The following is a 20478-nucleotide window of genomic DNA, read 5'->3' as shown; positions in this document are numbered from 1 at the left end:
TTTGCCCTTGAAAAACATTTGTTTTAAAAATTACAGATTCCAGGAAAGATGCTGTACCTTCTGTTGGTATCTCAGAATTTGGAGACTAAGGCAGATCATTAATATAAGCTTGTTAGAGGGTGCCTGGGTGGCTCAGTGGGTTAAGCCGCTGCCTTCGGCTCAGGTCATGATCTCAGGGTCCTGGGATCAAGTCTTGCATCGGGCTCTCTGCTCAGCAGGGAGCCTGCTTCCTCCTCTCTCTCTCTCTCTCTGCCTGCCTCTCTACCTACTTGTGATCTCTGTCTGTCAAATAAATAAATAAATAAAATTTTAAAAAATGATAAGCTTGTTAGAGAACTGGACTGTCACCCTGAGAAAGAGATATAAAGAACCTTCACAGAGCATTCAAAAGTGGAATTGTAGGTTTGCTCTTTAGAATCAGATTGCTTTCTGAAAAAAAGAAAAGCCAACAAACACCCAGCTGCTTTGATTCAAAAAAATAATGTTTGTCTCTGATGTGCAGTGCCAGCCATTTGAAGCCATTCGACATGAACAGAATGAAAAGCCAAGAATATCTTCACTGTTAACTTGTAGTCTTGTGTTGCAGGCACACAAAAAGTCCCTGTGGACGGTTGAACCCAGTGAGGGCATGGTTCCCCCGGAAACCGATCTTCAGCTGACGCTGACGGCCAACGTGAACGACATCCTGACATTCAAAGACACGGTCGTCTTGGACGTAGAAAATAGCAACACTTACCGGATTCCTGTCCAGGCTTCTGGAGTTGGTTCCACCATTGTCTCAGATAAGCCCTTTGCTCCAGAACTCAATTTGGGAGCACATTTTAGGTAGGGAGACTTCCTGGGTTGATTCTTACAGACACTAGAGATGTTGCATTAGCTGAGCATCGCCTCTACCTTGAAAAACTTTTATTTCTTTTTAAAGATTTTATTTATTTATTTGACAGAGAGAGATCACAAGTAGGCAGAGAGGCAGGCAGAGAAAGAGAAAGGGGGAAGCAGGCTCCACGCTGAACAGAGACCCCAATGCAGGACTCAATCCCAGGACCCTGAGATTATGACCTGAGCCAAAGGCAGAGGCTTAACCCATAAAGCCACCCAGGCACCCTGAAAAACTATTTTAAGTAAATAGAACTAGCGTCTTTAGCCTCCCCTCCCTTTTCCTGTCTTTAATCTCCCTCCAAATGGGTACATTATCTGCCAGAAGACATTTCCTAGGCACAGCGGAGTGGAGTTCTCTAGGCTGTATCCCTCCACACTAGAGAAGAGAATTCTGGAAGTTCGTTTTTCTCTCAAACATATAGTGGCTTCTTTGTGACAAATTTAGAATCTCAACCCTGATGTCTCCTCTTCAATTCTGATGCACTGCTAATTCCTCTCCATGAATGTAGAAAACACAGACGCAACTCGGTAGTGACCTGAGTAGAGTATAACTTGGAAGATTAAAAATGTATATTATCAGTTATTACAAGGCTGGTAATTTTTCTGGTATTTAACAGGGGAGGATATATGTGGGGGTTTATTCAAGGCTCCCCAGAGAAGTCACATGGCTGCTGCTAGTGGACTCTTGGGGGCCAGCTGAATCTGGCCTGTCTGTGGCAATACTGTGAACAGATCTCCTGGCTGGTGTAACAGGCCTTGAAACCAAGATGGACACGCTATACTTATAGAGGATGTACCTGACAAAAATCAGTTAGGGGCCCTCCCCAAAAGCCCATCCACACCCCTTTTCCTCTGCTCCATCTACAACACAGGACACTTGATTGAAACTACATTAACCAATAGGCATGAAGTAACAGGCGAGTCAGATCGTTGAATTGCACATGTTTTGAGAGAAGCATCCAATTACAGTTTTTGTGTCAACTAGGTATAAAAATACTCCTCTCCACCCATCTAGTGGCCATAAGCTAGGGCATTTTGTCATTGCATACCATGCTTCTATTTCCAAATTTCTTGTTAAGTGCACTCAAATATAATTATAGAAAACAATACACTGCATGCCAGACTTAATTACATGTTCTTCTTAGTCTCCAAATAGTGTCAGATAGCCCCCGAGGATTTTCTGACACTTGCCTAGAAATGGAGGGTTAGCTAATAGCTGTCTATGAATGCAGAAGCAAACAGCAGCTTTTAGCTGCCAATTTCTACTCTGGACAAACCCTGCTGTTACTCTTTTCACCATAAAATCATGATGCCAGCCACCTCCAGGAGAAGCATCAAAAACAGGGGTGAGCAAACAGCAGCCCACTGCCTGCTCCTGTAAATGCAGTCTTACTGGCACACAGCCGTGCCCATTCCTACACAGACATTTTCTGGGGCTCCTTTCACACTACAATGGAGAGTTGAGTTGTCATGACAGACCACATGGCCTACAAAGTCTGAAGTATTTATTATTCATCTCTTTACAGAAACAGTTGGCCAACTTTTTGAACGTAATTGTCTGAAGAAAAACCCATATGGCGCCTCTTCTGGTTGCGTATATTGGGGCAACGCCCTTAAATTTTCAGAGCTTCTATTTCTTTACCTATAAGATGGGAGAAGATATTATTACTGGGTTGCTGTGAGGATGAAAGATACACCTACCATGTACAAGTGACAGAGATACTGCCTACTTTATAAATAGTTTTTATTATTTATTATTTCCCTAAAGCCTGGACTTAACCATGAAGTCAAGCTACTGTAGTAAACATGCTCTATGGACACATAATTAGATAGAAATGGTTACATCTGACAGCTGGCAAATACTCATTATTTATCTGATGCTTCAACTTACTTATTAGTTATGATGCTATTTGTAATGAGAAACAGAGGGGATGAAGTCTCAAAGCCTGATAAAATTTTAAAAATAAAAAAGTCCTCCATTCTGAGATGAGTTTTCTCCCTGGGGGAAAAAAAACTTAAGTAAGCTTATAAATCAGTTATTTTATTTTATTTTTATTTTTCTAGGATTTTTTTGAATGATTAATTTTTTTTATTTATTTTCAGCATAACAATATTCATTATTTTTGAACCACACCCAGTGCTCCATGCAATCCATGCCCTCTATAATACCCACCACCTGGTTCCCCCAACCTCCCAACCCCCGCCCCTTCAAACCCCTCAGATTGTTTTTCAGAGTCCATAGTCTCTCATGGTTCACCTCCCCTTCCAATTTCCCCCAACTCCCTTCTCCTCTCTAACTCCCCATGTCCTCCATGCTATTTGTTATGCTCCACAAATAAGTGAAACCATATGATAATTGATTCTCTCTGCTTGACTTATTTCACTCAGCATTATCTCTTCCAGTCCCGTCCATGTTGTTACAAAAGTTGTGTATTCGTCCTTTCTGATGGAGGCATAATACTCTGTAGTGTATATGGACCACATCTTCCTTATCCATTCGTCCGTTGAAGGGCATCTTGGTTCTTTCCACAGTTTGGTGACCGTGGCCATTGCTGCTATAAACATTGGGGTACAGATGGCCCTTCTTTTCACTACATTTGTATCTTTGGGGTAAACACCCAGTAGTACAATTGCAGGGTCATAGGGAAGTTCTATTTTTAAATTCTTGAGGAATCTCCACATTGTTCTCCAAAGAGGCTTCACCAACTTGCATTCCCACCAATAGTTCCCCTTTCTCCACATCCTCTCCAACACATGTTGTTTCCTGTCTTGCTAATTTTGGCCATTCTAACTGGTGTATGGTGGTATCTAAATGTGGTTTTGATTTGAATCTCCCTGATGGCTAATGATGATGAACATTTTTTCATGTGTCTGATAGCCATTTGTATGTCTTCATTGGAGAAATGTTTGTTTATAGCTTCTGCCCATTTTTTGATATGATTATCTGTTTTGTATGTGTTGAGTTTGAGATTTTATATATTTATTTGAGAAAGAGAGATAGAGATAGCAACAGAGAACATAAGCAGGAAGGAGAAGGGAGAGGCAGGTTCCGTGCTGAGCAGGGAGCCTGATGTGGGACTTGATCCCAGGACCCTGGGATCATGACCTGAGCTGAAAGCAGATGCTGAGATGAAGGCAGATTAATCAACTGAGCTACCCAAGTGTCCCTAAATCAGTTTTTAAAAAAATACTCAACAAAATCATGTTTGAGCCAAGTTCTTAGAAATCCCGTGCCTCACAAAGAGCCAATCAAGAGGTTCTTTATAAATATTTATAGTATAGATGAATGAACAAAAAAGTGAATTCATGAATGAAATAGCAGCATTTTTAAAGGACTAGTCTAGGAAAAATGACTAATCCAGCTGAGGTTGTGGTCCATCATACAGTCCCCTTGAGCTCTGGCCGGGCTTGCTGGGTATATGTGGTTTCTCTTCCAAGTGCCCTTCAAGTTGAGCACATCACAAGGTATTTTGCTCAGTCAGTGGAAATTTACTCAACAGGGGTTGAAATATATTTCTCCTCCAGGAGGTATTTTGTCTTCCTATCACTCCTCAGAATCATTTCTCATAAATTAGAGTGGTTTTCGCACATACTGTGTCTGTGTTCTGTGCCCTGTCCCTGGTGATGGAAACTCAGGGACCAGACCCAGGTGCCGGACTCAAGGCTGTGGACTCCATTATGTTTTAATGGACATAAAAGTGTCCTGTGTTAAAAGTGTTACTGCGGAGCCTCCTCATAGCCTCATCATGTAGCCTTCCTAAATTAAAAAAAATAATAATGTCCATTTCTTTACTCCCTTTTTAAGTACTTTCAGAGGAGTAAATCCCAAGTGTGGTAAACTGAACAGAACACCCCAAAGCTGAGTGCTCTCAACCCCTGCTCCTCTTTTCCAGCCTGGACACCTACTATTACCACTTCAAGTTGACCAACAAAGGGCGTCGGGTCCAACAGTTGTTCTGGATGAATGAAGATTTTCGTCCACAGGGCAAGCTGAGCAAGAAGGGCCTAGCTAAGAAGGGTCTTGCTAAGAGCCAGCCCCAACCTCAGGGCTCCCAGGAGTCCAGGGTGCCCCTGGGCCCCGTGTTTCAGCTCCATCCCGTCAGAATGGAGCTGTACCCCGACCAGACGATCGACGTGATACTCGAAGGCTATTCTGCTACTCCCAGGGTAAGAGGATAGCACATTTAGAAGCTATTTTTCCCCTAAATAAATCTTTGCTCTATTTCTTAGGAGAGTCCCTTGACATTTATCTGAAGAAAGGATGTGGTTGCTCATTTCACACAGCACGGAGTTACCATGGCAGCACCCATTGCTCTCAGGGTTCAGCTCTGCTCAGTTTTCTGTTTGTTTCTACAGCTACCATGAGCCTAACCTTACACTGCCATTTCAAGTATGTTCTCCTCCCCAGGGTCAGCAGGGACCAGCCAGCAAGTCTTTGGCAGAGGGATAGCCAGCGTTCAGCCAAAGCTAAGCCTCCTCTCAACACTTAGCAATATTAATTTCACATTTCTTCAAAAAGGATGTTTTTAGAGACACTCTCAGGCAACTCTCCTATCTAAGGATTGGGACATCCTTGGTCCCTTCCCTCTCAACCTCACACAACAGTTTCCTATTTATAACCATCATTGTTTTGCTTGTCAACTAAAAAGCTGAGTTATTATCAGCTTTGATGTCCTGCTCATATTTATATCATCACTATTCTGCTTTAAACATTTAAGCAGTTCCAAATCATTGTCTGTTTATTTGTATTCCCTCATAGAAATTGGAAACCATCAAAAAAATAAAAGAAACGTCCTAAATCACACCTGAGCCTCTTCTACCTCACAAATGCGAGCTCTGTGGATACAAAATGATCATGCTTGAGCTCCTGCTGGTGTCACTCAAGTAGGAGGTGATACTGAACTTTTTCCTCACGCAATAGGAAATGGGAGAAATTGGTCTCCCAGCAGACAAGATGGGAAAGCCCGTCCCTTGCCTTAGCTCCTCTAGGGTCACAGACTTTATTTGCTTTACATTCTTTCTTCGCAGAGCATTTTCAGGCAAAAACACATCCTCAGTGCAAAAATGAAAAGGTTATTTCCCATTGTGGAGTAAATAATGTGCTCTTTCTTTCTGGTATTCAGGGATTCAGCCAACTTTTACCGACTATGTACCCCACGACAAATACTGTGCTAGGCACTGAGGCTGCATGATGGCTAGAACGCAGCCCCTCATCTCAAGACACTGGCAGTCTGTTGCGGGAGCACATCTACAATGTTGTTCTCGAGAGCTGATCGTATTTTTAAAGGCATTAAATCTGAGCAGCTGGGATTCTAAATTCAGTTTAAGATTTACTAAAAGCCTCCCGAATGTTCTTCCCTGTTGTAGTACATAATTGAGAAGAGACTTAAATTCATTAACATCCAAAACCTGAATATTCTTCAGTATAAACTATTCGAGATATCACTTCACTCTAAGCCCTTTGTACTTTATAAAAATCTGGGCCTCTTTGGTCCAAAGAAATATTGGTTTCTATAGCATGATTTTTAAATACTCAAGAATGAAAGGCAACATTTTTCTAGTCGTAGCTCCTGACTAGCTTGATAAGAAATCTTGTATGTACCATTGAACTTTAAGCCCAGGATGGATTTTACCTGCCTCGTCTGCCACTGTTCTGTATGCCCAGTCCCTAACCATCCTGATACATAATACATGTTAAACTGAATGTAAATCGATTGTGTCCTCAGGAGCAGTCAGAAACCAACACAGGATCCACGCAGGACATAGTCGGCCAGTCAGGCTTTAATAATAGCGTGACAGAGAGCATCCCTGAAATGCACCGCTCAGAAGAACGTGCTTTTTCCCCTGGGGTTTCCAGGCAGGTAGTTGAGAATTAGCTTGCTGATTGTTGAGAAATAAGTTTTCAGAGCAATGGATATTCCAAAAGTGCCGGTGTATCTCCTCTACAGAAAGTCAAAGAAAAGCTGGTGTGCCATGCCATGATCGGGGCACAAAAGGGGAAGAGCTTGGTGATGACTGTGAATATCCTCTGTGAGTTTATAGCGCCGCTTATCCAGCTGTCCACGAAACAGCTCATATACCGACTGGAGAAGGTCAGTGTGGCTGGCTGCCCGGGGTGGGTCGGGGAGGGGTCAGCATGTTCACATTTTCATTTTGGAAGCTAAATTAATGGGAAGACTGTTGACACCCACACCCAGCCAGTGTCTTGTAAGCTTCAGAGGCCAATACACATTGAATTAAACCTTCTGAATCTAAACCTACTTTCCTCTGAAATGTAAATTGCTATGGAAATTCTACTTCCACCATTCCTGATTTAGAAGACCAAAGTAAGTGAAGGGGTATTCCAGCACACTAAAAATGCATTTTAGTTGATCTTTTTACTCTAACTAGATTAAATAAACATCACAGTATAGAAAGGGTTGGAGTAGAATTATTGATAATTATAATCAGTAAGAATAGGTGCCACTAGCAACCTCTCTGACCTCAGCCGTAGTAACTTCTTACTAGACACATCGCCGGAGGCCGGAGGCGAGGGAAACAAAAGGAAACATAAACTGTTGGGACTTCATCAAGATATAAAGCTTCCGCACAACAAAGGAAGCAATCACAAAACTAAAAGGCAGCCTGTATTTGCAAATGACATATCTGATAAAGGGTTAGTATCCAAAATCTGTAAGGAACTTATCAAACCCAACACCCAAAGAACAAATAATCCAGTTAAGGCATGGGCAGAAGACATGAATAGACACTTCTGCAAAAAAACACATCCAGATGGCTAACAGACAAAACAAAATATGCCCAACATCACTCAGCATCAGGGAAATACAGATCAAAACCACAATGAAATGCCACCTCACACCCGTAAGAACAGCTCAAACTAACACAAGAAACAACAGGTGTTGGTGAGGGTGACGAGAAGGGGGAACCCTCTTACACTGTTGGTGGGAATGCAAGCTGGTGCAGCCACTCTAGAAAACAGAATGGAGGTTCCTCAAAAATAACACTAGAGCTACCCTATGATACCGCAATTGCACTACTGGGTATTTACCCAAAGGATACAAAAATGCAGATTTGAAAAGGTACACACCCCCCAGTGTTTATAGCAGCATAATCAACAGTAGCTGAACTATTGAGAGAGACCAAATGTCCATCAAATGATGAATGGTTAAAGATGTGATAGATATAGTGGAATATTACTCAGCCATCAAAAAGAATGAAATCTTGCTAGTCATGAAGACACAGATGGAGCTAGAGTGTATTATGCTAAGTGAAATAAGTCAATCAGAGGAAGACAGATACCATGTGATTTCATAGGTGGAATCTAAGAAACAAAACAGATGAACATATCAGAGGGGGAAAAAAAGAAGAGAGGGAAACAAACCAGAAGAGACTGTTAATGACAGGGAGTAAACTAAGAGTTGCTGGAGGGAGGGGGGTAGGGGATGGGTGATGGGCATTAAGGAGGGCACTTCTGAGGAACACTGGGTGTTGTACGTAAGTGATGAACCACTGAATTCTACTCCAGAAATCAATATTGCACTGTATGTTAAATAACTAGAATTTAAATTAAAAAAAAAAAAAAAAAGAATAGCCACCACTTAACTGAATGGTATCCAGTGGCATCAAGCTGTGCTTCTCACATGCACTTTCCCAGCTGTTTCCTCACGACAATCTGTGCTGTAGCTTCTGTTGTTGTTCCCATCGCACGTGTGAGGAAATGGAAATGGAAGTTAGGCTGTTATGCAGATCACCTAACACCGCCTGAGAATTATCAACTTAAACAGATTCACACTCTTTAATTTATGTGGCTATAAATGCCCATGACTTTATATGGCCATTGGGGACATGCAATGAATGGAGGAGGCAGAGGATGGGGAAAGCTGGGAATGGTCGCTGCTTGGTGCAGGGGGTCAGGATGGTGAGGAGGTGGGCGACACATCACAGCAGGATGTCGCCTATTCCTAAGCAGACTTCCATCCTAGAATTACATAAAACCCAAACCAGAGACGTAGAGAATATCTCTTCCAAGCTGAGGACTGTATTGGGGCTGGAAATCTGGTGAACCAGCCTGACATAGTCAAAGCTAAGAGACTGGTTGAGGTTACAGACTAAACAAATTATTAAAATTATTTATTTAAGATTCAGTCTTAAACGTGCCATGGAAAAGAGATAAAAGGCTCTGTGAGAACATGCCTTGGAGACATGGCTTTATTTGTACATGTGATCTCAGAGGGCTTCCTTCAGCAAGGGCCTCACGCTGAGACTTGAAGGAGAAATAGAAGTGAGTCTGGTGACGAGGGCAGGGCAGAGAATCACAAGCAGAGGGAACAGCACATACAAAGGGCCTGAGTTAGGAAAGAGGTTGGGAGTAAACAGAACTAAAAGGTCACCTTAGAGAATGTGCCCAGAATGACAGGAGGGCCATCTAGAGAAAATGGGCAGAGGCCAGATGGGTTTGGCATGACTGGGAGGCATGTTCTTGACTTTGGGTTTTGTTCTGGGTGGCCGTTGGAGGGCTATAGGCAGGGAGAGGAGTGACATGGTCAGATGTATTCATTGGAACAGTCATACTGGCTGCCTAATGGAATATTTATCAAGGCCTACCACAAACCAGGCACTGTGTTGAGACTAGGGATAGAACAGTGAGAATAGTCCCTCCCAGATGAATCTCACAGCCAACTGGGAAAACTAAGTATTAATTAAGCTGTTGTTCCATAGCGTGGAACATATGTAATCAAAGCTAGGTCCTGACGTGGTGTCCTACAGATGGACTGAGTTTGGCAGTGCCTAACTGATTATGGAGCAAGCCACCAGGAATCCTTCTGTTACCTGGAGACTCGCAGGAGAATGTTCAAGACCATTGTTTCTGGTAGTGGATTCCATTATATTTCGTTCATATTAAACATCTCTTGAGCATCCACCGTAGATAAAGTGCTCTGCTAGGAGAGGAATAAGGGAGCTTATAATCAAGGAGGGGAGGGCAGGTGTACAAGTTCACTTCAAACCAACAGATAATTTGGGGGCACTTACATCATATGGCAGCAAAGACACAGCAAAACCCTGGCTTAATAGGCTAGTGGGGAAAGTAGACTTTGAAGAAGTAGAATAGGGGTTTCAGTTACAGGATGGTCAACTGTAACAAGCTCTATGAGATATATAAAAATTAATACTACACGAGTTCCTGCTTAGTTATTACATTTTCATTGCTCTATCTTAAAATTTTCCTTTTAAAGTAATCAGGAGAGAAATTTATTGGCAACAGCTGCACCAAATTCAATGACATTGCATTTCCTCTAAATTTGGTTATTCAGAGAAAATTCAGCAAATATTTATTGAATATTTTATGCAAGACATTACAGTGTATGTTGAATATGCAGGCTGGTTTCTTATTAGATTTTTTTTGTGAACCTATAAACACTCATAAAAATGTGTGCATAGTGTTCCTTTCCTTCTTTTTATATCCTTAAGCCTTAGGTGTTTTTTTTTTTAATTCTTGTTTAAATCTCTGTTATCACTAGAATAAAAGAGCAAATATTTTGAATAAGATAGCAACTTACTGAATTAAGAAACAAATTATCATAACTCTGTGTTCGTTTCCTTTTGCCCTTCTCTTCTTCCCCCCAAATATCGTAACTGTGAACTCTGTTCAACTACTGTGTTTTTCATTATTTCCCACTCACATGTAAGCCCTATCAGGGACAATGAAGAAATGCAACTTTATTAACCAGCATGCACAAGAGGTCTGTTGGTGTTGGTGTTCCGAGTTAATTATGTAACACCCAATTATCTGTCCTGTCTCTTTTGGGGCTCAAGGCAGTGGGTCTGATTTAGGACATTAGATACCAGGACATTAGATATCTGATGATACCAGCCCTGCCTATGGGGAGAATTCTTCTATAACCATTTCCTCAGATTTGATCTACTTTATAACTGTGGTACCACTCATAACCACACAGATAAAGCCACATCTCTGTGGAATTGAAAAGGTCAACTGAAAGTAGCAGCCAGTTTGCTTCATGAAGTCCAGCAGCAAATCCCGTCTCCTGATATGTGGGGAGACAAACAAACAACCCAGAGAGAAGGGGTCATTTTAAAATAGAATGGCTCTGTGTGCATCGACTCCTTGTCATCGCTAACCTCTAAATGGCCTCTTGCCAAAACCAACCAAGTATGGCTTCTTCACGTCACGGCTTCCTGAGGTGACAGCACTGTCTGAAGGAAGGTCACTGGGTAGTTAGCCTTTGTATGGCCCCAACATGCTGCTTCATCCCTTCCCCAGACTGTATTATATCATCTGCAAATACAAGGTGAAGCCAGTACCTGTATTAGAGGGAGGGAAACAATGGCTAGCATCTCGTGCCAAGTGCCAGACCGAACCCCTGAAAGAACTCTGGGTGTGCACAGGGGACCAGTGGAGTACAACGAAGGCAGAGGAGGCTTAAGCCAGCTGTTAAGGACTGAATGTTTGTGTCCTCCTGAACCCTCGACCCCAGATTCATAGACTGAACTCCTAGTCCTCAGAGTGGTGATGCTGGAGGTGGGGCCTTTGGGAGGTAATAAGTCGTGAAGACAGAGCCCTCAGGAATGGGAGGAGTGCCCTGAAATTCGAGACAAGAGAGATGATCTCCCTCTCAGCCATGTGAGAAGACAGCCGTCTAAGCCAGACACCAGATCTGCTGGCACCTTGATCTTGGACTCTCTAGCCTTCAGAACTCTGAGACATCAATGTCTGTCGCTTAAAGCACCCTGTCTATGACATTCATTATAGCAGCCCAAACTGACAGAGACATCACCGGCCCTGGTTCCCTGAGCCCCTCCGAGCTAGAGCCAGGGGACAGGGACCACAGCAGAAGGAAGACTGTGTCAAACAAAGAAGCAGGGACAGAGTCTGACCAAAATATAGGATCAGAAGGATTTAACTGAAATTGGAACAAGGAGAAAAAGCAAATCAAAACAATGAGGGCTGGTGAAAACAGGCTAGAGTTGTGGGCACGATTGGTGGGAGGCTCTCTTCAGAAGCCGGAGACTGAGCTTGTGGTTACCTCCTGCTGATATTAAAGGATACCCTTTCCACAGCACACGAGAAATAACATGGGCTCCCACATCAGAATGAGAAAAATGTTCAGCTAAAGATCCATTTCTGATGCTTTCTCCAGTTGAAAAACTAAATTTGATGTGTCTAAGAAAGTGAAGAGAAGCTTCTAAATCAACTATCCCAGTCTTACCAGGAAAAATGTACAGGAAATGGTTGTGAACATTTGTCACTGTAACAATATATTGCAAACATATAAATTTTTGCAACTTGGATATTTTAAGCATAGAAGAAATATTGTAAAAGGAAAATGTTCTGTTCATTATAATGAGGCAGGGTTCTTCTACAAGATATCACTAGTTTATTAAATTTTGTTTTATGATACTAGAAACCTATAGTAACAGTACTATCGAGAGGCATGGCTTGTATAGGTGTGTTTACCCTGGTAACAAAAGAGTAAGAAATCTAATCCGTGTTTTCTGGCTTACGTAAGTTCATTTATCAATAGTCCACTGTAAATTCCAAATGATTTATTTAAATCCGCCCAAGAGAAAAAGGCAGCGAGCAAGGATGGGTAGGGAATGCTAATTTTACTGTTAACAATGAACATGAGACTTTGATTGCTAAAGGCTTACTATTTTTGCCATAACTCGCTTTCCTCTTTTTCCTCTTTTGCAGAAACCTAACACTATCCTGGAACCTGATTACCAGCCCTTGGTTATAAAGAACATTTCCACCCTGCCCGTGAATGTGTTACTTTCAACAAGCGGACCCTTCTTTATCTGCGAGACTGATAAATCTCCCCTGCCATTAATTCCTGAGGTAAGTTGACAGAAGGCTGTCCTAACGAGCTCCTGGGAGAGTTGTGTGTGTGACAAAGGCAGAGAACAATGTCAGTATACTACCTAATTTCCGTCTAGACAAATAGAAAGAATTCAAGAAACAAAGAGGGAAGAATATAGACACTTTGAAATGTCATAAACTCCGATGTCAACCAACTGTTATTAACAGTGCAAGAACTTTGGCTCATTATGATGACCCTTCATTCCTGCCTATTGGAATCTTCAGAAAACAGTGACTTCCCACTGATGACATTAGAGATCTTTTAATTCTACTTTCTCAAATCGGACCAAAGCTCCGTACTCTAGCAAACAGGAAGTAGCTAAAACCAGTCCCTAGACCAGAGAGCCCATCTCCAGATACTAAGAAATCCAAGCCGAAGGAGAAGGCTGTGAGCTTACCAAGCCCCCGGTCTGAGGCAGGACGCAGTGTTCTCTAAATATCCCTACAGGATCACCTTCGTGCTTCTTTGCTGGACATGAGGACGCCAGTGGAAATGGTCAGGCCATAGGGCAGGTGGCACAGAAGAGCCGTGGGGAAGGAGGGAAGGAGAAACCAGATCCACACACCGCTGTGCTCAGCTTCCCAGGCTAGGGAGACAGCTCATGAAGGAGTGACATAAAGGAGGAAGGGAGGCCAGGCAGTGACAGTGCGACCTCAGAAGAGGGAACCTATGACTGAAGATTTGCTGTGAGACTCACTCAGGGAAATGGATCCTGGGGGAGCGGGGGTACAGAACTGCTTAGGGAGAGGGTTGCCTATGGTTCCCAGCTGGTGGCTGTGAACTGCATGACCACACTCCCCTCCCCACCCCCAATTCTTTACTGGGTTACCTTCAAGCCTGAGCTGGGGGAAAAAAAAAAAACAGCTAAGATCTTTGAACAGAGGAATAAAATACAGAAGAGGCAGAAGAAAAACCTGCTGCCAGGGAACCTACACAAGGAGGAGGACCAAAAGTATAAATGTTGTTCTCTACAGTCTCAAAGAAATGATAGATGGTATGACCTATCTTTAAAAAAAAAAAAGTTAAAGATGAGATACAAGTGTTCTAAGTGGAGACAAAGACTAAACTCAGCAAAGGAGAACAAGTAGGATGACAAAATGAAAATTCCGACATGACCAGTCTAGGTGGTAGATCAGACCCACTCTCTTGTCCCTCCTGAAACCTTAAGATAAAAGTAAAAATGATCAGAAGGAAAGAAGCCCAGAACAATAAAATCAAGTGAGAAGAGGATTGAGATAACCAAATAATAAGAGATTTGAACAAATTCTAGAAGAGAGAGTGAGGATGGAATGGGTTGACAAAAAGCCACAAAAACCTGCATTCTAGAAAATTCTCCAGTGAAATCTCAAAGATGTTGGAGTCATTCAGCCTAAATAGCCTGAGATCAGAGGTAAGAAGTATGAAGCAAGCACTAGAAATAGAGGACTTCCACGGGCACTAGACAGCTGTCCCTCCTGACCCCACACAAAAAATGTGGGCAGCTGGCTCTTATCCTAAGACCTAAAGATAAGTGCTCTTTCCCAGAGAAACTGGTAAAAATGTCAGGGGAAATTTGATGTTTCTAGTGTGAGTTTCACCCCTTCGGCATGATGCCTGGCATCTGGGGTATGTCCACAACTTGATCATCCCGTCTCTGCCCAAGGAAGCTGCTCCATGGACCAGCCCCATAATATGAATTGAGACGTGACAGCCTCTGGATTGTTGGGATGCCAGGTTGGGTCAGGAACTACCGCTTCTTGTAGCAACTCTTAAAGTGCAGTCTGACCTTTCATATTATTTGCATGTATAACTTTAATAAAAGCATATGTACAGTTTAAAAAAATAAAGAGCCCCTACAAATCAATAGGAAAAATACCAACAGCCCATTAGGAAAATAGACAAGGGAAATGAACAGAGTTCACCGAAAGAAAAATAAAGCAGTTCTTAAACATGAAGATGTGCTCAACTTTAATTACATTAGATGAAATGAAATTCAAATTACGATGAAACACATTTTTTTCCTATCAGATTAGCAAAGAGCAAAAATTGGGTAGTTTTCTGTGTTGGGAAGGCTTGTAGAAACAGTGTTGGGAAAGGTATACATCAGGTGATATGGCTACAGCTGTGAAAATTTAAATTTTAAATTTTAATTTAAAATTTTAAATGCCCGGGGCGCCTGGGTGGCTCAGTGGATTAAGCCTCTGCCTTCGGCTCAGGTCATGATCTCAGGGTCCTGAGATCGAGCCCCGCATCAGGCTGTCTGCTCAGCAGGGAGCCTGCTTCCCCCTCTCTCTTTGCCTGCCTCTCTGCCTACTTGTGATCTTTCTCTCTGTCAAATAAAATCTTTTAAAAAAAATTTTTTTAAATGCCCATACTCTTTGATCTACTTCTTCTATTGCTAAGAATTTACCCTTCGGCTGAATTTACCCTTCAGCAAGGATATTCATTGAGGCATTGATAATAAGAGCAAAATATTGGGAGCCAAAATCTATCAGTAGGAGATTGGTTAAGTCAATGTTGGCAGAATTTTATGATAGAATAAAATGCTGCTACAAGGCAACTCCATATGCACTGATGGGTGATCTCCCAGTGGAAAAAGCAAGTGGCGGAACAGGAGTGCACAGTATGCTCTCATGTGTATAAAAAATTTTAAAAATATATTCCTGAACATGATTTTCTATTCATACAATATCTCCAACAAGGATAAGCAAGACACTTGTGACCTTGGTTACTTCAGGGATGGGGAACTAGTTGGCTTGAATAAGAGGTTTCGATTTTTTAAAGTAAGTCCATACCTTGTCCTGGGACAGAATGTTATGAAATACTCAACAGGGAGACATATATTAGTGAAGTTCCTGGTCTTACTGAGACCCAAAGAGTTCTATGGTCTCTAAGCAGAAAAGAAAGGGCCCGTCAAGGGAGAAGTTTAGACTCAGCACAGACTTCTCCATGATAATACTTAATGCCAGATGACAAGGGAGCAATTACTACAGAGTTTTCCAAGAAAGAGCAACCCAGCTACCATCTTTTGAGCATAAAGACAACAGGCAGACACTCTCAGAATGCGAGAATCAATGAACACAGCATTCAGACAACTGGGGCCAATGAAATACAACAGGAGAAAGAACACACAATGCAGGAGAAGAACCGAATAAAGCACTCGGCAATGGAAAAGCCTCGAAGGGAAAGACTGGTGGGAAGCACTGAGCCCATTCAGCTGTAGAACTGGGACTACACGACTTTGGTGGTTATGACTTGGGAGCAGAATGTTTGAAAGCTCTACATTTAAAAAGGAACACTACAGCCAATAAAAACTGGGAGATGCAGGGAGCATAAGTGTGTTGATATTTCCTTCCTTTTTACAGGCGGCCTCAGTAAGCTATTATCTAAATTTGAAACTGCTTAATACTTAGCTATCTTCTTGATCACAAAGGGATACTAGTAGTAATCGGCATTCATATACCATACTTGCACTGTGTGCCAGGCACCGCTCTGAACACATTACATAAATATTAACTCATTTTAGCCTCTTAAAAAAAAGTAGGGACTGGGACGCCTGGGTGGCTCAGTTGGTTAAGCAGCTGCCTTCGGCTCAGGTCATGATCCCAGAGTCCTGGGATCGAGTCCCGTGTTGGGCTCCCTGCTTGGCAGGGATCTTGCTTCTCCCTCTGCCTCTGCCTGCCACTCTGTCTGCCTGTGCTCGCTCTCTCTCCCTCTCTCTCTGATAAATAAATAAAATCTTGAAGAAAAAAAAAAAGTAGGGACTGTTATTACCCCTATTTCACAGATAGAGAAGCTGAGGTCTAGGAAGTCTAGGCAGCTTTCCTCATATTCACAGACCTGGTAACTGGCAGAAGCCAGATTTGGACCCAAGCAGTCTGGCTCCAGAGTCAGAATACTTTTTTTCAGGTGGTTTTTGTTTTTGTTTTTTGTTTTTGTTTTTAGGAAAAACCCAAATACTTAAAAAATTAGTCTAATTTCATTTTTTGTAAAAATCATATTTACCCATCCGTTCTGTCTGGACTCATGTTTAAAAAACGTGAACTCTGAGAAATAACATGTGGTGACATTGTAGATGAGTTTCTCCTTTCTCTTCTTTGTGCTTTTACACATAATGCAGCCTTCTGCAGCTGTGTATCGTTTCTACAAAACGACAAAGGGGAGAAAGCCTTTAAGTAGATCTTCGAAGATACGGAAATGGCAGGCATCGTAGTCACTCGTGCTGGACATGGCGGCAGCTGCAGGAATGCGCTGTCGCTGTGCCCTGGCCACCTGCACAGGGGGCCGGCCATGCTCGCGGATGGGATGAACTGACTGAAGGGTCCCTGGCCTTCCTCTGGTTCTTGAGTCAGGTGGTTGGCTTTAGCCACCGAAGCCATCTAATCCTGTCACACTGAGGTGCTCAGGGAAAGACCTGAACCCTCGAACTCCCAACTCCGCAGAGAGGCAAGAGCTCTGTAAAACACTCAGTCCTGCCTCCAACTGCCTCAGGGCGCTTTCTGCAAAACCAGGAGGTGCCTTTCCTGCGGATTAACTGTGGGAATTGAGGAACTCCTAGGAAAGCCAACTGGTAGCCAGGCTTTGCATCCTAAGGTGTTCCAGTGACCTTGGCGGCAAGGAACACATGAGGATTTGCATCAGAGAGAGAAAAGGATAAACACCGTCCACTAAACAAACTCTGCCAAGCTCCCAAGTGTCATTTTAAGTTGAATGGAAAACAGCAGAAAGTAGCTAACACTGTGCTTAAGAGTTAGAATTGCAGACAGGAGTAAAGAAATGAAATTGCCTCATCCATCCGTTTCTGGGTCACCTGCTCCCGAGCCCCTCCCCCAGGGCTGTAGAAGGCTTTTTAAACATTTCTTAAGCAGCAGATTTTTCCCACTTGTCTAGGAAGAGCATTTTAAAATCTAACTCATTTTCAGTTAAGAGTATTTTATAATAGTTACTCATTGCAGACTTTCCCTTTTGCAACTCCTCAATCCTTGTCACTCCACAACTATTACCAAAATCCTTTCCTTCAGATGATTCTTATCCAGATTCTCCTTGCTTTTGTTTCCAACTAATAAAATATGTGTGTGTGTGCCTTTATGTATATAAAATGCCTATAGTTATCGATATAGTATAGATATCTATATAGATTTAGATATACTAGCTATTTAATTATGCATAGGTGTGAACATATAATTAGGGACCAAAGAAGTGTGGATATATATGCATTTCATACTAATCTGTGTGTACAGATGTGTGCATCTGTGTTTGTGTATATGTGTATGAATACATAGAGATCACTTTGGTTGTCCTGTTTCATGGAGCTTGTTGGAAATGCACAGTACAGAAGTTAGTAATTCCCCATTATCTTGCTTGTAGCCCATTAAACTGGAGATTGATGGAGAAAAAAAGTTGCTGGTCAAATTCGACCCTTCCTACAGAAACGATTTGAACAACTGGGTGGCAGAAGAGATTCTAGCGATCAAATACATAGAGCACCCCCAAGTAGACAGCCTGAACCTGCGGGGAGAAGTGAACTACCCCAACCTCAGCTTTGAGACCATGGAGCTGGATTTCGGCTGTATCCTGAACGACACCGAGGTCATTCGATACGTGACAATCACCAACTGCAGCCCCTTGCTGGTGAAGTTCCGCTGGTTCTTCCTGGTGGACGACGAGGAAAATCAGATCAGGTACCACGTGCCCGGCAGTCCCTCACAGCCCTTCTCTGCTGGTCATTCTCCTCTCCTGCAGGCTTTGCACTGGGTTTCCTGAATTCCATGTGCTGGTCGGAGTTTCAGTTTCCTGAATTCCGTGTGCTGTCGGAGTTTCAGTTCCGACAGCTAATTATTAACAGAAAGAACAAAGGGCCTCAAATCGTTGTTCAATCCTAGATTTTCGTACAGGAAGAGCAGATAAAACATCTTTGAAAACACCAATTACCCCCAGATTAGCAGCACAATATCCATAAGCCTGCTTTAATTTTGAATCAAGTGGTTGGATCATTAGAAATTCGCCCGCTAAAAAAAATGAAGTCTTGATAGCATTCTCTTAAGCATTTCAAACCCAAAGCATGAAATCAAGGATTACGATACAGGGAATATGTGCTGCACTGAGCTCCAGGCTCTACATATTTCAGTGGGTTTCGGTCTACCCCATATATATGCACACGTGTCCATGCAGACATATATATCCGCAGTGGGAGGTGGTGAGTGCCAGAAGAGGAAAGCCGTCTTCACAATATTTGGATTTCGAAGTGTCTCTCTCTTCAATTAACAGCTAAATCCAAACTTAATTTGGAAAACACTCCTTAAAAGAATATAAACAGCCTGTTTCAGGCCTCAGGAACATTTTCTTGGGAGTCCAAAGCCGCCTCCTTGGATGTTCAGCCGGCTCTGTGTTCGGCACCTGAACGTCCAGTAGCCACTCTGAGTAGGGAAGGCTCATGTTGTTTCCTCGGCTTGTCGGTACTTCCCGTATGCAGCCCTCATCTTGTAGATGACAGCCAGCTTTCCCCTTCCCTTGCTTGTTACCACGGTAACCACTGCTTGCTCTGGATGTCTTCTGAAGACATCTAATAGCATTGAAGCCGGGCCGGGGCTGGAACGACGGGCCCTGCTCATTAGGAGCCAAGGACTGATTCGGTTTGGGATGAAATCAGCCAACCTGACCTAATGAGCTTTGAATACCAGATTCTGTGAAGTTATTTTTGATGTAGCATAGCGACATGAATTTATTCTATCTGGGAGCAAGGGACATGCTTTGTTTCTTTCTCATTTTTGAGAGGCCATTTCCATAATTAAAATAATGGTGTTTTGAAAATGTGCTTGACCAATACTGGAGATGATATGCTTAATTTTTCATTGGTTTGAATATCTTTTTAACCATTTACCCCTCTGTCTTCAGGATCTTCCTATATGTCAATATCGAACTTTTGCTTATAATTCATTTGTTCACTCATTCACTCAGGAAACATTTGGTAAGTGACTCTTACACATCAGGCAGTGTGTGAGGTGTGAGGGATATAAAAGTAAGACATTACCCCGGGCCTGAGGCTCTTGGGGAAGCGGAGGGAACATGTGATCACACCAGACTCTGAGGAAGGACCGAGCGGGGATGACAGCCCAGAGGGATCCAAGAAGGCTGTCCTGCGAAGCACATTTCAGTGTCTCCGGCAGAGCCACGAGGAAACACTCTGCCTCACAGGAATAGCATGTTTATGTTGCTGGGGTTCATGGATTCCATTCTGTCACAAGTGACAGGAAACCTGATCCCAAACAAAAACAAAAAGGAAAGGACATTCACTGGCTCCTACAACTCAAAAGTCCAGATTCACTCTGGCTTCCGGCCCAGCTGAAAGCGAGGCTCAAACAGTGTCACCAGAACCAGGCGTCCCACCCCCCAGCTCTGCTCTCTTGTGTGTTAGCCGAGTTCTCAGGCCAGCTTTTTTCCCCTGGCCCGCATGTGTCTGCTAACACTCCTGGGGCTGCCTCCTTGCAGGTCTGAGCTCCCAGAAAGGAACATTAGGCCTTGTACCAGAACTCTGTGGAGATTCACTCTGATCGGACCAACTCAGTCCCATTTCCTGTCCCCTCCCCAAGTCAGTGGCTCCATGGAGGGCGAAGCACTGATCCGCGCGGGCCTGGGCCACCTACCCCACACCAAGGGCTGCCGTGGTGACCTCAGAACCGCATGGACTGAATGGGGTAGGAGTGGGGCAGATCTGCGGGCAAGGGCAAGGATGCATCTACCTACA

At 43.0% G+C, this 20478-nt stretch overlaps 1 protein-coding gene across 6 annotated transcripts in view; it reads left to right on the top strand.

The window, feature by feature from the left end:
- HYDIN (HYDIN axonemal central pair apparatus protein) overlaps positions 1–20478 on the top strand; it is a 381505-nt gene that overhangs the window by 221687 nt on the left and 139340 nt on the right. For all 6 annotated transcript variants that reach the window (XM_082712191.1, XM_082712193.1, XM_082712188.1 and 3 more), the window contains 5 exons: positions 587–825; positions 4773–5046; positions 6828–6971; positions 12590–12733; positions 18102–18415. In XM_082712191.1, the coding sequence (XP_082568317.1) occupies positions 587–825; positions 4773–5046; positions 6828–6971; positions 12590–12733; positions 18102–18415 (1115 nt within the window). The remainder of the gene's footprint in view (positions 1–586; positions 826–4772; positions 5047–6827; positions 6972–12589; positions 12734–18101; positions 18416–20478) is intronic.

This window comes from Mustela nivalis, assembly GCF_964662115.1.
Source record: "Mustela nivalis genome assembly, chromosome: 18".
NCBI lineage: Eukaryota > Metazoa > Chordata > Mammalia > Carnivora > Mustelidae > Mustela > Mustela nivalis.
The sequence above is the reverse complement of the archived record's forward strand: the minus strand, read 5'-3'. Positions and strand labels throughout refer to the sequence as shown.